This window comes from Apteryx mantelli, chromosome 21 (genome assembly GCF_036417845.1).
Source record: "Apteryx mantelli isolate bAptMan1 chromosome 21, bAptMan1.hap1, whole genome shotgun sequence".
NCBI lineage: Eukaryota > Metazoa > Chordata > Aves > Apterygiformes > Apterygidae > Apteryx > Apteryx mantelli.
In genome coordinates, this window is record NC_089998.1 from 4,022,195 (window position 1) to 4,035,338 (window position 13,144).

At 44.3% G+C, this 13,144-nt stretch overlaps 1 protein-coding gene across 2 annotated transcripts in view; it reads right to left on the reverse strand.

Annotated features, from left to right (window-relative positions):
- COL5A1 (collagen type V alpha 1 chain) overlaps window positions 1-13,144 on the reverse strand; it is a 174,428-nt gene that overhangs the window by 11,897 nt on the left and 149,387 nt on the right. For both annotated transcript variants that reach the window (XM_067309219.1, XM_067309218.1), the window contains 21 exons: window positions 12,573-12,680; window positions 11,905-11,958; window positions 10,954-11,007; window positions 10,673-10,780; window positions 10,535-10,588; window positions 10,341-10,448; window positions 9,262-9,315; window positions 8,719-8,826; window positions 7,589-7,642; window positions 7,158-7,211; window positions 6,635-6,688; window positions 6,166-6,219; window positions 5,506-5,613; window positions 4,992-5,045; window positions 4,807-4,860; window positions 3,968-4,075; window positions 3,426-3,479; window positions 2,638-2,673; window positions 1,793-1,846; window positions 1,163-1,421; window positions 691-803 (listed from right to left, as the gene is read on the reverse strand). In XM_067309219.1, coding sequence (XP_067165320.1) covers window positions 691-803; window positions 1,163-1,421; window positions 1,793-1,846; window positions 2,638-2,673; window positions 3,426-3,479; window positions 3,968-4,075; window positions 4,807-4,860; window positions 4,992-5,045; window positions 5,506-5,613; window positions 6,166-6,219; window positions 6,635-6,688; window positions 7,158-7,211; window positions 7,589-7,642; window positions 8,719-8,826; window positions 9,262-9,315; window positions 10,341-10,448; window positions 10,535-10,588; window positions 10,673-10,780; window positions 10,954-11,007; window positions 11,905-11,958; window positions 12,573-12,680 — 1,704 coding nt within the window. The remainder of the gene's footprint in view (window positions 1-690; window positions 804-1,162; window positions 1,422-1,792; window positions 1,847-2,637; window positions 2,674-3,425; window positions 3,480-3,967; window positions 4,076-4,806; window positions 4,861-4,991; window positions 5,046-5,505; window positions 5,614-6,165; window positions 6,220-6,634; window positions 6,689-7,157; window positions 7,212-7,588; window positions 7,643-8,718; window positions 8,827-9,261; window positions 9,316-10,340; window positions 10,449-10,534; window positions 10,589-10,672; window positions 10,781-10,953; window positions 11,008-11,904; window positions 11,959-12,572; window positions 12,681-13,144) is intronic.

The window sequence follows — 13,144 nt, forward strand, 5'->3', positions numbered from 1 at the left end:
GGTTTCCACTTGGCCAGTACAAGACCTGGTCCCCAGGCATCGTGGAGACCAGCTCCACAACATAGAGCAGATGGATATAGGACAAAAAAAATCTGAGTATGGATGAGCTGAACATATCAGTACATGTGAACTTCATCAACCTTGTGCATCAGCGGCAGGACAGAGCTGAGGCTAGTACCAATTGTTTAGGAAACCAAATATCCACAAGAAACACCAGGAAAAATTACAGGAGGTAAACATTATCCGCTCTGCCCAAAGACAAAGTAAAGGTAGAGGAGTCAGTAGTGCTGATGCATGCAAACAGCAGAGCGGCAGCCTGGCTACAGGAGGGATAACAAAGGATGAGTTAAATGAACCTCCAGTGGACCCACAGTTCTGGTGCCAACGCAAACTTCTGTCTTTGTAAAGCAACATAAAACATTAAGGTTTTAGCATTTATCGTGCCTGGGAAATCATCAAAGACTTGTTCTGAAACACTGTTTAAAACTGACTTACTCAAAGAAATGCTCTTTGTATACATATTGCTTATTATTTTAGGAGCTAATTTTGTATAACAAAGAAATATTCTGGTTCTTTAATCTTTACTTTGAATTGTTGATTTCATCTGAAATTGACTGTCTGTAAATATTCGTATTAGGAAACAATCTATTATCATCATGATATCGGGGGAAAAAGACTGTGTGGACTTACTCCTTCAGATTTCTTGTCAGGGAAGATGCAAGTCTCTCCACCAGCTGTGAAATTACAGTAAACTTTGAAAGAGTCCCTGGAACATCCTTGGTTAGGATCAACCCAGTATTCACCTGGATTGGTGAAAGAGGGAAGAGAATGGAAGAAAGAATCAGCACTATGAAGGTAGAACGATGGGAACAACCATCTTACCAGGGACATTTCGTCCCAGTGATTGGCTAATACTATATGCGACCTTGGAAAAATGGTTATGTTCTGTTTCCAGATAATACTGCGGCACCTCAAAAGAGCAGCTATTTTGCATCATATGTCCCCATTCTCCTCTATTTATTGCTTCTTTGGTCAGTCACATTTCTCTTGGGGTACTGGGGCATGCCCAAATTATTTCTCTTACTGCACTAGCTTGTATTCACTGTATGGAGCCACTGTGAAAGCCACTGTTTTCCCACACACTGTCCACCCCAGGACGCACCGTCTGGGAAATCAGGGTGACAGAGCTGCAGGTCCTTGCAGGTACGAGCTGGGTTATGTTGAGTGCCCAATGGATGCTTCATTTGCTCAATTTCCAGTTTCAAGGAATTCAGTGAGCCGAAAATTTCCTCCATGCCATCTGCATAGTCCATGTAGTTGTCGGCATTTCCATCATCCACCAGCTGGCTGGCATCGATGTTTCGCCTGGTCCTCTTGGATGCCTGGATGGGCAGGGGCTGGATGACTTCTCCAGGAGGACCCTGATTTGTGGGGAAAAAAGATACAACTTCTTATCACACTGAAAGTCGGGAAGAGGCAGCCAAAGAGGCCATCAGCCAACAGTGCTGAGAAACAGCATGACAAGATACATGCTAGACATGCAGAACATCCATGATGGTACTGATGAAAACCTCAGCCAAGCGTGAAGGCTGGCTCCATCTTCTCTCGTCTCCCCATTAGCAACTTCTCCCTTCACATCCTGCCTTCCTCCCCAGCATTTCTAAGAGATGCTGCTCCATTGCTAGGACTCACTATCTGCTGCATCTTTGTCTAGAAATCTTGCGTTTCCTAACATTACAACACCCATTAAATCTGAATCTCATTTGATACTTAGGTCACGGGTTCTACTTACAGGAGGTCCTGGGGGCCCAGGAAGACCCGATTCACCCTTTGGACCTGTTGGACCCTAGATGACAAAACGGAGAGATAAACATGAGTCACTCAGGAAAAAAAACATTTGTCATTTATATCACACCCTGAACGCTATTCCTTTTAACAATCTCTTGTGGCAAAGATTTTCTTCCTGTCCCTTTAGGAACACAAGAGGATTCTTTTCCCCTCCTCCAAGAAAATATTTTTTGGGGTTATTCTCTGATGCTTGGGTAAGAAAACAGTCAGTCATATATTGGGGCTAAATAGTAAACTTTTGCCTAGGCTTCCTATGGAAAAGGAAGGATCTTTCAACGCATGAAAATGTTAACCCTCCAAATCAATTCAGCATTTTATAAATCAAATAAAAAACCTAAAATGAATAAAACACTGGATTCTGCATGGGCAAAAGACTTTAGAAAGTTGCCCAAGAGAAATTTTTAGCTGCATGTATAGGAGAGCTGTAACATGAAGCTTGCTTTAGTGTGGCATTTCTCACTGAGTTCTTTGCTTTTTAGCTTGCCACCTCCCGCTTCACAGTCTATTTTTACTATCCTCTGCTTTACAGTAGTAGGTTTTCTCCTAAGGAGTATGCACTGGATTCCTCCTTATGATCTTTGATATACTGATGTTGAATAGAGTACAATGTATGTAACAGAAACCTTTCCCAATTATAACTTCTGGATTTAGACAGCCTGAAAAGGCTGCATTTGCTACAGTCATCTTTAGCTAATTGCCTTAATGCCACCGATGTGGAGGAGTAGCAGCAGGTTATGCACTTAATAAGAGATCCTCAGCCTCTTCATTTAACAATATGTCTATACTTACTGATGATCCTTTAGCACCTTTGGGACCAGGTGGACCCTATATAGAGAAAAATACAAAAGGGAGTTAGCATCTTTGTTATATCAGAGAAGTCATCAATCTGTCTCTCTCCTTAAAGAGAGAGACAGAATAACGTTACAAGCATTTGCAATTTTTTAAAAATTAACTTCCTTTCTGTTTCAATGTTTCACATCCATTTGAGTTGGATGTTGCTTTTATTTGCAAACATAGCAAAAGGATGTATGTCCAACCAGTCTCCCTGACTAGGGACTGGAAAACCTGTTGCGTGATTGCCATAAGCCAGGGCTGCTCCTGGCTCCACAGTAAAGATAGCCAGCAAGAGCGAACATTGGTTGCCACGCGTGCAGGGTGCAGCCCTCGGACGTCCAGTGAAGAAAAAATACAGACACCAGTACGCACAAGAAAACTCCTTGTGATTGCAGATAATTCAAAAGAAAGGGGGAGAGAAACAGGGCAAGCTAATTTCACCGCCCCAGCGACTGCCAAGATGCATTGACCATGCTGTGCCCCTCTATCTGCAGCGCTCCCCTTGCAGCTCGCTGCCTGCTGAGCCATGCAGCTCTTCCCCCACTACCACCCACCGGATGCTCTTATAACTCATTCAAACAATTTTACTGGGCTCAGCAAAGCAATCCCCATGCCTGCTCACAAGCACTTCCTCAGGCGAAGGAATGCCAGGAGGACTGTGCTGGCTAGCTGGGAACACCACAGTGCCTCCAGAAAGGCTGTGTAGCTCCCAAAGAATTCAGAGAGAATTACTTGTCACATACCGGTAATCCTGGTGGCCCTGGGGGTCCAATTGGTCCAGAAGGACCTGTGATACCCTGAAAAATAAAAGCAGAAAAACATTTATTTGAATGAAGCGATGCTGGCCTAAACTACACCGCTAACCACCGCTCATCACAACTATTTGATTTGGAGGTCTCCATTCAAATTTGGAGTTTCAACTGGTTTTCAGATGTGCACATGGTCCAGACAAAAGTGTGACTGGGGAATCTTGTATAGGCACCCAGTTATATAAATCATCCCCCTAGATGTATATTTAATGTTAGCATCCCTCCAAGTTTATTCAGCTCTTTTCACATGACTCTTGGGCATCTACTTTTCCACTAAAATGAGGTCCAGAGTGACTCATCTCTACCTTTCACATATAGAAAATAAAGCACAGTAAGGCAGGAGGTATTTCTCAAAAATTAGCAAGACTGTCCTGCTGAGACAGTGACAGACCATCTCTGCTATTATACACCTGCTCAAAGGCAACGAACCCCACTGTTCAAAGGCACATGTAATGAAGGTTGTATGGAACATTTACCTGCTCTCCTTTGGGGCCTGCTGAGCCCTGGGGTCCTGGGAGACCTCTGTCACCCTTTTCTCCCTGTTCACCTGGCGGTCCAATAAGACCAATTAAACCTGGATGACCCTAAGGGAAAATAGCAGATGTTAATTATGATCTCGCTCTGGAGGTGACCAAAAAGCCTAAGCCTCCCATGAAAGACATTTCTGGATACAAAAGCAAAAAACTAAGCAAGGTAATTATAGCTATCCCTGACACCTGGAAGTCCCAGAGCAGTGAAGAACACCAGGTTTTTGCAACAGAAAATGCTACAAATACAGAGAGGGAACTGCTGCACTAGAGCATCTGCTCATTTCATATGCTAACATATATTAAAGAAATTTCTACAAGGTTGAGAATCATGCCCTCAAGCAAGCCAGGTGTTTGCACTTTCCTATGCCCTCTGTTAGAGGGTCTGTGTTCAGGCAACCAAGATGATTACAGCTGCCTGGGACTGCAAGAGCCGACGTATGGGAATGGAGTGATTCAGCTCTGCTATGCTGTGTCACTGTCATCAGTGCCAGGCGACGACAGGGATGGGGCAGAGACGCAGCCTTGGATCCAGACAGGCAGCAATACATGCTCACCTAGAGCACGGTTCAGTTCATCCCTTGGGGCAGACTCATAGCCAGCTCACTCCATCTCTCCTCTAAAGAGACGCCCAATGCTTCCACAGTCTTTGAGAGAGCACACGTGGCCTACGACTCTCCTCAGCCTCGGGCTGCAAGCTGCAGGGCCCCTTTGCAACGACATATAGCTTCCCCACAGCCAGACACAGGCACCAGGCTGTGCAGCGATAGTGTGTGCAGCGTTCTCACCTTTTCACCTTTGGGACCAGAGTCTCCTTTAAGACCAGGCAAACCCGGTGGGCCCTTTGGGAGACAGAAGCGGGTAAAATAAATAAATAAAGGGAGAAAGAGAGAAAGAGAATATGAATCTATGTAAAATTTGTACATTTGCATTTATTGTAAAAACTCATAGAATTTGACCAGTATGGACATACCATTGGGCCTGGAGGACCATCTGGGCCAGGGGAACCTGGGAGACCTTGTTCACCCTGTAAAACAATGCAATCTGCTCAAACAAATCATCCACAATAGAAGTGCTCCCCAGCTGTGATTATTTTGATTATTCAGCCATCTTTATCTGGTCACTGTGGCTGGAAAATGTTTGCCCTCATTTCTCATGGAAGGTAAAGGCAAAAGGACTTATGTTCCTTTCATGCTCAAGTCTCTACCAGAAAAGGACTTGGGATCTCATGGAAATGTTACCCAGAGAGTAGATGAGAAGACCCAAGACTCAGATAAATCATGCTGGGAGGTGATTTCCATCGTTATCTCCACTAACATGGCTTACCTGCTGTCAGGCATTCAAACATAGAAACTATCAGCTCGCTTGCAAACAGAATATTACACTGGGAGAAAGGCATCTTCCAAGGCAGATAGATTATGGTAAAGCACGGAAAGCCATCCTGTTCAGTAGCTTTCTCAGACTTTCCTCAGATTGGGAATACTCACAACTGGACCAGGAATTCCTCGAAGGCCATCGGGGCCGGGTTTCCCTGGAGCACCTTGGGGACCAATTGGGCCCGTCTTCCCAGGAGGTCCTTCCAAACCAGCTTCACCCTAGATGCAAGAGACAGTATGGGTTTAATTTGCGGTGGGGCAAATGATCCTGCGCTGGCAGAACTTCACAGAATGAATGCAGTCCCCTGCATAACATTTAAAACTTTCTATTGTTGAATCTCCTCCTGCTTCCTATCCCTTACATAGTGAGAATAAGCCTCTAAACGGCCTCACTTTTCAGCCCTGCTTGTTTCTGCCGATTTACAGCAGGAACAGTACTTCGGCTGCAAGCTCTCTGGAGCAGGAGACTTTCCTTTGTTTGCTCCTGCTGGAGCATGCCATGCTATTTGCAACACATTAAATCGCCAATTATGGCACTCAGTCATTTCAGAAAAAGAAAAACATTCCCATAACCTTACTAAGCCCTAATTATATCCAAGGAGTCTGTTAAAAGACAAAACGTACACTTAGTTTTGAAGCAGACGGCCCCAAATTCAGGCTAATTTGTTACAACATACAGCAAAATCGAATCACTTTCTTTCAAAACACAATGTTATCGGCGTTTTGGCATGCGAAGCATATGGTAGAAGTCAAAACCCATTCAGCCCTTACCTTGGCTCCTTTCTCTCCTTGTCTTCCTTCGGGACCAGCTGGACCAGGAGGACCCTAGAGAAAGCACAAAACAGATACAAAACACGGTTTGATCACTACTGATCTGAAACGGTCTAGTGGAATTACCAAAATGATGCTACAGCCCTAGGGAAGAAGACAACATGGAGACAAATATCTCTGAAAAGCTTTATAAATTAGCTTCTTGATAAATGAATCCCTGGGCTCTGCCAGCAAGGGAGGAAGAGCAGGCGCACTTAATATTTATGTTTTCATTCGGGTGTTAAAAGCTATAAAAAATCATGGAATTTAGTCAATAACTTCCCATCAATTTCCAATGGCTGTGAATGGCACATTACATTTTTTTTTACACAACTACTGCTTTGCATTTTCTTTAAACCTAAAAATAACATTACTTTCAAAAAATCAATACAACTATATACAGAAAAATATTCCTAAATAATCAGCTTACCCTTTTTCCCGGCGGTCCGGAGGGGCCTGGCTCTCCTGTGGGACCAGGGGAACCCTAGATGGAGAGTGGAGGACAACAAGCCATGAATGTACCATGAGATGTGGAAGGGAAGAACAAGCATGTAAAACACGATCTGAGATCTAGAGTTGGTGCTAAGCCGAGGTGTAGGCGGTCAGTACAACTTCTGACACCTCCTTGGAGGTGCAGGTGGTATCTTGTTTTATCCCTTCCCACAATGTAATGCCATAAGGCACAGAAAACTTAAAATTAAAGGCTAAATTTTGTTTTTTAAAGCTAATTTTTCCTTTCAGAATGTATTACCAAGCAGCCAAGATAGATGGCTGCAACCAGGCTTAGGCAGAGAGGAGGGAAGGAGAGGGTTTTGCAGACACTGGGTGAAGTCAGCGCAGTAGAAGCTGGTGGGAATTAGATGCTGTACGTCCTTCTATGTTTAAGTCCTTGGACTTCAGCACAGAAACTGCTGGGACTGAACAACACAGATCCTGTCCGTCATTTTACTCACAGTCTGCCCAGGTTCGCCGTCATCACCTTTGTCACCAGGGGGACCATCTTGTCCCTAAAAGGGGAGAAGAAAGAAACAAGCAGGCTTATTTAGGGTATGAATGGAGTTGAATGGAGTGCAGCAGTAGCAGGAGTGGTTCCGCTTGTTTTCACGTCACCAGGCACCATGCCTTCCCATCGGGAAGGCCAGCAATGGCAAACTTCCTGACTCACGTGTCAAATACTGTGGATAACAAGACACATTTATATTGCTACTGTCCCAATGATTTTAGCATGGTCAGAAGAACAATCTTATGGCAGGACTTTCTACTCTTTCCCAAGAAAAGGAAGAGTAAATGCCAGAGGAGCTGCTACTGAATGATCAAGGAATAGTTGTATTTCACAAAATCTAGAGGAAAAACCTAAGTGCACTTCTGTGAGACAAACACTTACAGCTGGACCAGGTTCTCCGGGAGGACCAGGGTCACCAGGGAAACCAACTGGACCCTGAAAAGAGATAATAAAGAGATCCACAAATCAGAGAGAGTGCCTTTGGGGAACTGCAGAGCACCAGGTACCTGCTACCCCAGTAACATGAGTCGTCACCCTACAGATCAAAATCCTAAGCCTTCAACCTCAAACAGTCCCAGTTCACTTCCCAGCTTTGCATCCTCAGTATATTTCATCTGATCACAGTTATCAGTTCAGCTCCAGATCTGGACTATGGAAATCTCTGCTTTTAACACTGTGAATTTCATCTAGTTTTTCATAAATACATTGCACAAGTGACAGTGAAATCCTCACAGTTTAGTGCAGATTAGAAAGTTTTGCATTTGCTTGCTACATGATGTGTGAAATTTTTCACATAAAGATCCTCTCAATGCATTTAATGACTAAAACACTTCACGACTCTTCTCAGTACAGTGTCTATTGTGCACTTCAATTGATTCTGAGAACAGCGTTCAGACAATAGGTTCCAACCAATAATGCAATATCTCCAAAAACCCATCTGTTAAGAGAGATGACTAACTCCCCTGCCTCCTCTGCTATTTCGTGCCATCTTTGCTTATCACATAATAAATTTCTTCAACCTGCAAGCATCAAAGGAGCAGGAAAGACAAATACTGTACCATTGTCATCTGGTATAAATCAGTATAGCTCTACTGGCTTCAGTAGAGCTATGCCAATTTGCATCATCAGGGATCTGACCCTAAAGGGAAAAATCCCAAATTCACAGAAATTTCCTCTATGCTATTTCAGAAGCTTCACTGATGCAGAGGACCTTGCCAATGCATAAGCTCAAGTGCAAAGTAAACCTGCTGTGGGCCCACAGAGATGAGTTTCAAGACAGCATGCAAAAAAACCTAACAACTCAAGTATTGTTGGAATATATTGTACAGTTAGGTCTTTTCCTCATTAGTGCTGTAAAGGAACAGATTAATACCACATATCATTAGGGGGCATAATTCTGTCTGCTAAACTATTTCAAATTTCCACAAACATCTTCGCAAAACATCTTTGCACAAGGAAATCTCTGCTGGGCAAGACAAGGAAGCACAGTTCTGGCAGGATGATGTACTTACAGGGCTGCCCTTGGGACCATCATCACCTGGTGGACCTTTGGGGCCAGGTGGACCAGCAGCACCTGAAGGACCTGCTTCACCTTTTTCACCTCTTTCACCTTTAGGACCCTGTAAAGAAAAAGGGTGTTTCCATTACCCAGGGAAATAATTTCACAATCTCTAATTATCTTTTAATCAATTCTGAAAAAGAACCTCCATTCATATCTTAAAACATGAGTACATGTTTTAGCAATCCCTTCCCACAAATATTTAATGGCACTCATGTTGTTAAATCATGTGTAGCCCATATTCAGCGACTATATGTTATACCATAAATATCCTGTAACATGGCAGCGCCAGCCCCTTAGGGCCACCGACAATGTCTCTGCCTGACCCCAGAACCGGGAAACAGCTGGTTCAGTCCCTGCAGTCCCATCCACATCCATGCCCTTCTGAAATCCCTTTAACCTTAGGGAAAACCACTGAAGAAAAGCTCTTCTGTACCAGAAGACAGAGTATTTAAAGTCTACTAAAAGAGCAAGAGTTAACCTGTAGCATACTTACCGGGAGGCCAACCTCCCCAGGAAGACCAGGCTCACCAGATTCCCCAGGTTCACCCTACAGATGGGAAAAGCAGATGAATACAGTTATGCTGCTATTGCTATAGTACTCCATGGTCACAGTGGAGAGTGCTCCCAGTCAGTCCTCAGCAGGAGAGTGGAAGCAAAAGCTCATGAGAAAACAAACAAAAAATCCTAAACCATTACTTGTGGATTAAGGGCTAAAATATTCTAAGCAATTCCAGCTACAGCACTGTCACTCATGGCCTAGCACTGACTGACCCGCAGGCCAGTTTCTGAAGGGTGCTGAGTTTCTGCTAATATGCTGAACATCATCTGTTCCCCCTGAGCTCAGTGGGAGTTGTGAGTCTCAGCAGCACACCAGGCTGACACCGCTTCTCCAGGAGATTTCCTTCTTCGTGCTCTTCAGCAGACACTGCATTATTATTTTCTTTTCCATGTGGGTGCATTTCCATCTTGTTGGCTCATAATAACAAAAACACTGCAACATATACATTCTTAAATAAATCTGTTTACTTAACTGAGAAGAAAACACTATTACAAGTATCTCAGGAACAGAATTAAATGTGCTTCGAGCTGGGAGAAGCTGCCTTCTGTAAATACACCTATTTATACACCAAGTGAATCAGATGACCACAGCCATGAATTATCCCATCACTGCCCCACTCTCCTGCCCTCTCACCTTGTCACCCAAAAAATTAGTTCAGGCTCCCAGACAAATCCTCCCAGGGTTCTCCCATGAGACCACCAGCAATTGCGGTGATTAGCACAGTGTGCAATGGCAGTTGGTAGACACTTGTCCACCTGAGCCCTCTGTGATTCATTTCACATGCGGGCAGTGGGGAGAAAGGAAGGCAATGCTCACATCGTGAGCCAGAGCTACACTGACAAGCAGACCTGGCTTATCTTCCTGGACAGGCTTTTCTGTTTCCTTTCGCCATTTCAAATGATCACTGATACACTGATATCTAACAAAGAACAGCTTCTCATTAACAAAACCCCTGAATGACTTTGGTAGCAAACTTCCTGCTGGCTTAAATCAGGTTTGCCCAGATGCTTTACCTTCTCTCCTACTGCACCAGGATTTCCTATTCCCCCAGGAGGACCCTGTGGACCATCTGCTCCTGGTGGTCCAGAGGGACCTCTGGGTCCAGGTGGGCCTGGTGGGCCCTGAAAGAAAGGGGAGACAAATTTAAGATGTTTTTTGAAGCAATATTTATATCATTGATGAAAATGAAAGGAGTAAAACATCTTACCATTTGCCCAACATCCCCTGTTTCTCCCTTCTCACCAGGCGGTCCAGGCAAGCCCTGTAGAGATGTTGGAAGGAATAATTCTTAGCTCAGCTGGCTGGCTCTCATTACCCTAAGCACTCCCTTGATGCTGGAAATTACCTGCAAGCCCACTGGGCCAGGGGGACCAGGGAAACCTCTGGGTCCTTCATCACCTTTCTGACCAAAGAGGCCTTGCTGTCCTCTGGGACCTGGCTCTCCATCAGCACCCTACAAGGAAAGGGTCTAACAAGGCTTAGCACAGGCACGTGCTATGTGCAAAGCCCCATCCCCAACCACTTTTAGCAGTCAGTGGCAGTCACAAATAGCAATTCTTTACAGCATTTCCCAAGGACAGTTTTTGGTAAGAAATAGGATTACTACTAACAGGGGACAATACTCACAGCTGGGCCTGGCTGACCAATTGGACCCTGTGGTCCTGTGGGACCTGGTGGACCCTGTCAAGAAACAGAAATGCAGCATCACATTTGGGAGCACAGAGTAAAAAAAATTCACCTATAAAATGAGAAGCCCTTCCAGCACAGTCTCCATTAGACTGACACAAACTCTCAAGTGCCAGTGGGAAGATTGGGTCAAGTCTCCCTGGACACACCAGTCTCCAGCAGGACTGGTGCCAACAGCACGATAGCACTGCACTGAAGGACATGTCTAAAGAGTCTCACTCCAAAACTTGTTTTGCCAAACACTTTCTGGGGAAATGGAAGTCAGAAATATTTCTGGAAAGGAAGAAACCTTCTGTGTGTTTCTGAGTAACATAACAAGTTTGACATGTCACTGTTACCTCCAATATCACCTCCTGGGAGGTCAGGCTAAATACCTGAAGGACCAAGAAAGCCAAAACCCATGCAGTCTGACCTCTTCCTTCAGTATATTTACAAGAGAATTTGATTTTAGTCATCAGTCACATATCTTTGCTGCAGTCAAGCAATATCATACCACTCAGTTCTCTCTAGATGCTAGATACTTATGTGTAATATCTTTTCCATTCCTCAGCACCTGAGTATAAAAAGAGTGCTTTAACAAGTTATAAGCAACTAGAGAAGGGACTACGGCTCAATATGCAACTTTAATTGCAAGGGCTGCTAATGTTTCACAGATATTTACATAGTAGAAAGGTGACATGGAAACTTCTCAGTGTGTCCCAGTGACCTGGAGAAGAAATGCACCTTAGTGCACTCATTCTTTTTTACATTGTGTTGGTATTTGATGAAGAAAAGGTGAGGGGTGAAATAACAGGAAGAAATTAAAAATATATAGTTCTGTTTCCAGCAAATAACACAATGTAACCACATGTTCCTACAAGAAAGCAGCTACCAAAGACGTGCCCCACTTACCTGTTCCCCTTTGTCGCCCTTGCTGCCCTTCTGGCCGGGTTCCCCAATCTCGCCCTGTCAGGTGTAAAGGTGCACAGTTAGTTCACACACCTTGGTGACCACTTACATATCTCGACAATCAAGTCTTGCACATCTGGGCCCTGTTCCAAAGACGCCAATTCCCATAAACCTTCGCCCAATAAGTTTTGAAAAAGGCCAGAGATTCGGCCACTCCAGGTGTAACCAAATCCTTTTGCATCCTAAAACTTTTCTGAGCTGCTGCTAGATGCAGGAAGTATCATTTTGCTAACCTTGTTAGCAGTGATGAGTGACATGTCCCAGCTAATGTTTTCTAGGAATCCTCCTGTCCAGAGGGAGTGAAAGAATGGGGAAATGTAATTAATTGGAAAAGGACAGGAATCTGAGGCCAGGCCACCTGGTATAAGCTTATAGGGAGACTAACTGGAATTCAACAGTTTAGTTGACAATGCACATGCAGCACACTGATTCTCTCTCAAATCTGACTGCAGATCTAATGGGATTGGAAGCACTGTGAAACATCCTTATGTTATGATATGCAGCACATCTGACACGATAAAACGCAAGCAGCAGGTCAGCATGGCGCAGAAGGGTAACGTTGCACAGTTTCTTCCAAGAGTAACCCTGCACAGCAGAGAGACTTTTCTCACCTTGTCTCCATCTTCTCCAGGTGGCCCAACAGGACCTGCTGGCCCTGGGAGTCCAACTGGGCCCTGGATGCCATCCCGACCAGCTGGTCCTTGAGGACCTTTCTCACCCTAAAAATGTAATGAGCAGACAGGTTACATAGCGCACTCCTTCACCTTCCAATCTACCCATTAAAACCTGTTAACATTCATCAGCTAATGACCCCGATGATATAATCATGTATAACAAAACTAGTTTTCAGCAGATATTTCATAGGTCTCTCTGTGTTCCCTGTCTCAAGCAAGACAAAATTTCTATCTCAGGAGACAAATAAAACACAGATAAATCTAAATGGTGAATACCTACATCATGGCTGTAATTTTGCTGCTATAACAATATAAGCACGTTCAGTCTGAGCCCTCTGTCATCTCTCTCATATCTCTCTCACAATAGGGAACAAGACTCCAACTATTTTTTATTCCCACAAGCCAATTCTTACTGATGCCAGTCCTGACTACACGAACGCTTACAATGCCTCCTTCCTGGCTACTGCACAGCAGATGGAGATTTCTCAGGAGACCCTGACCTCCCTCCT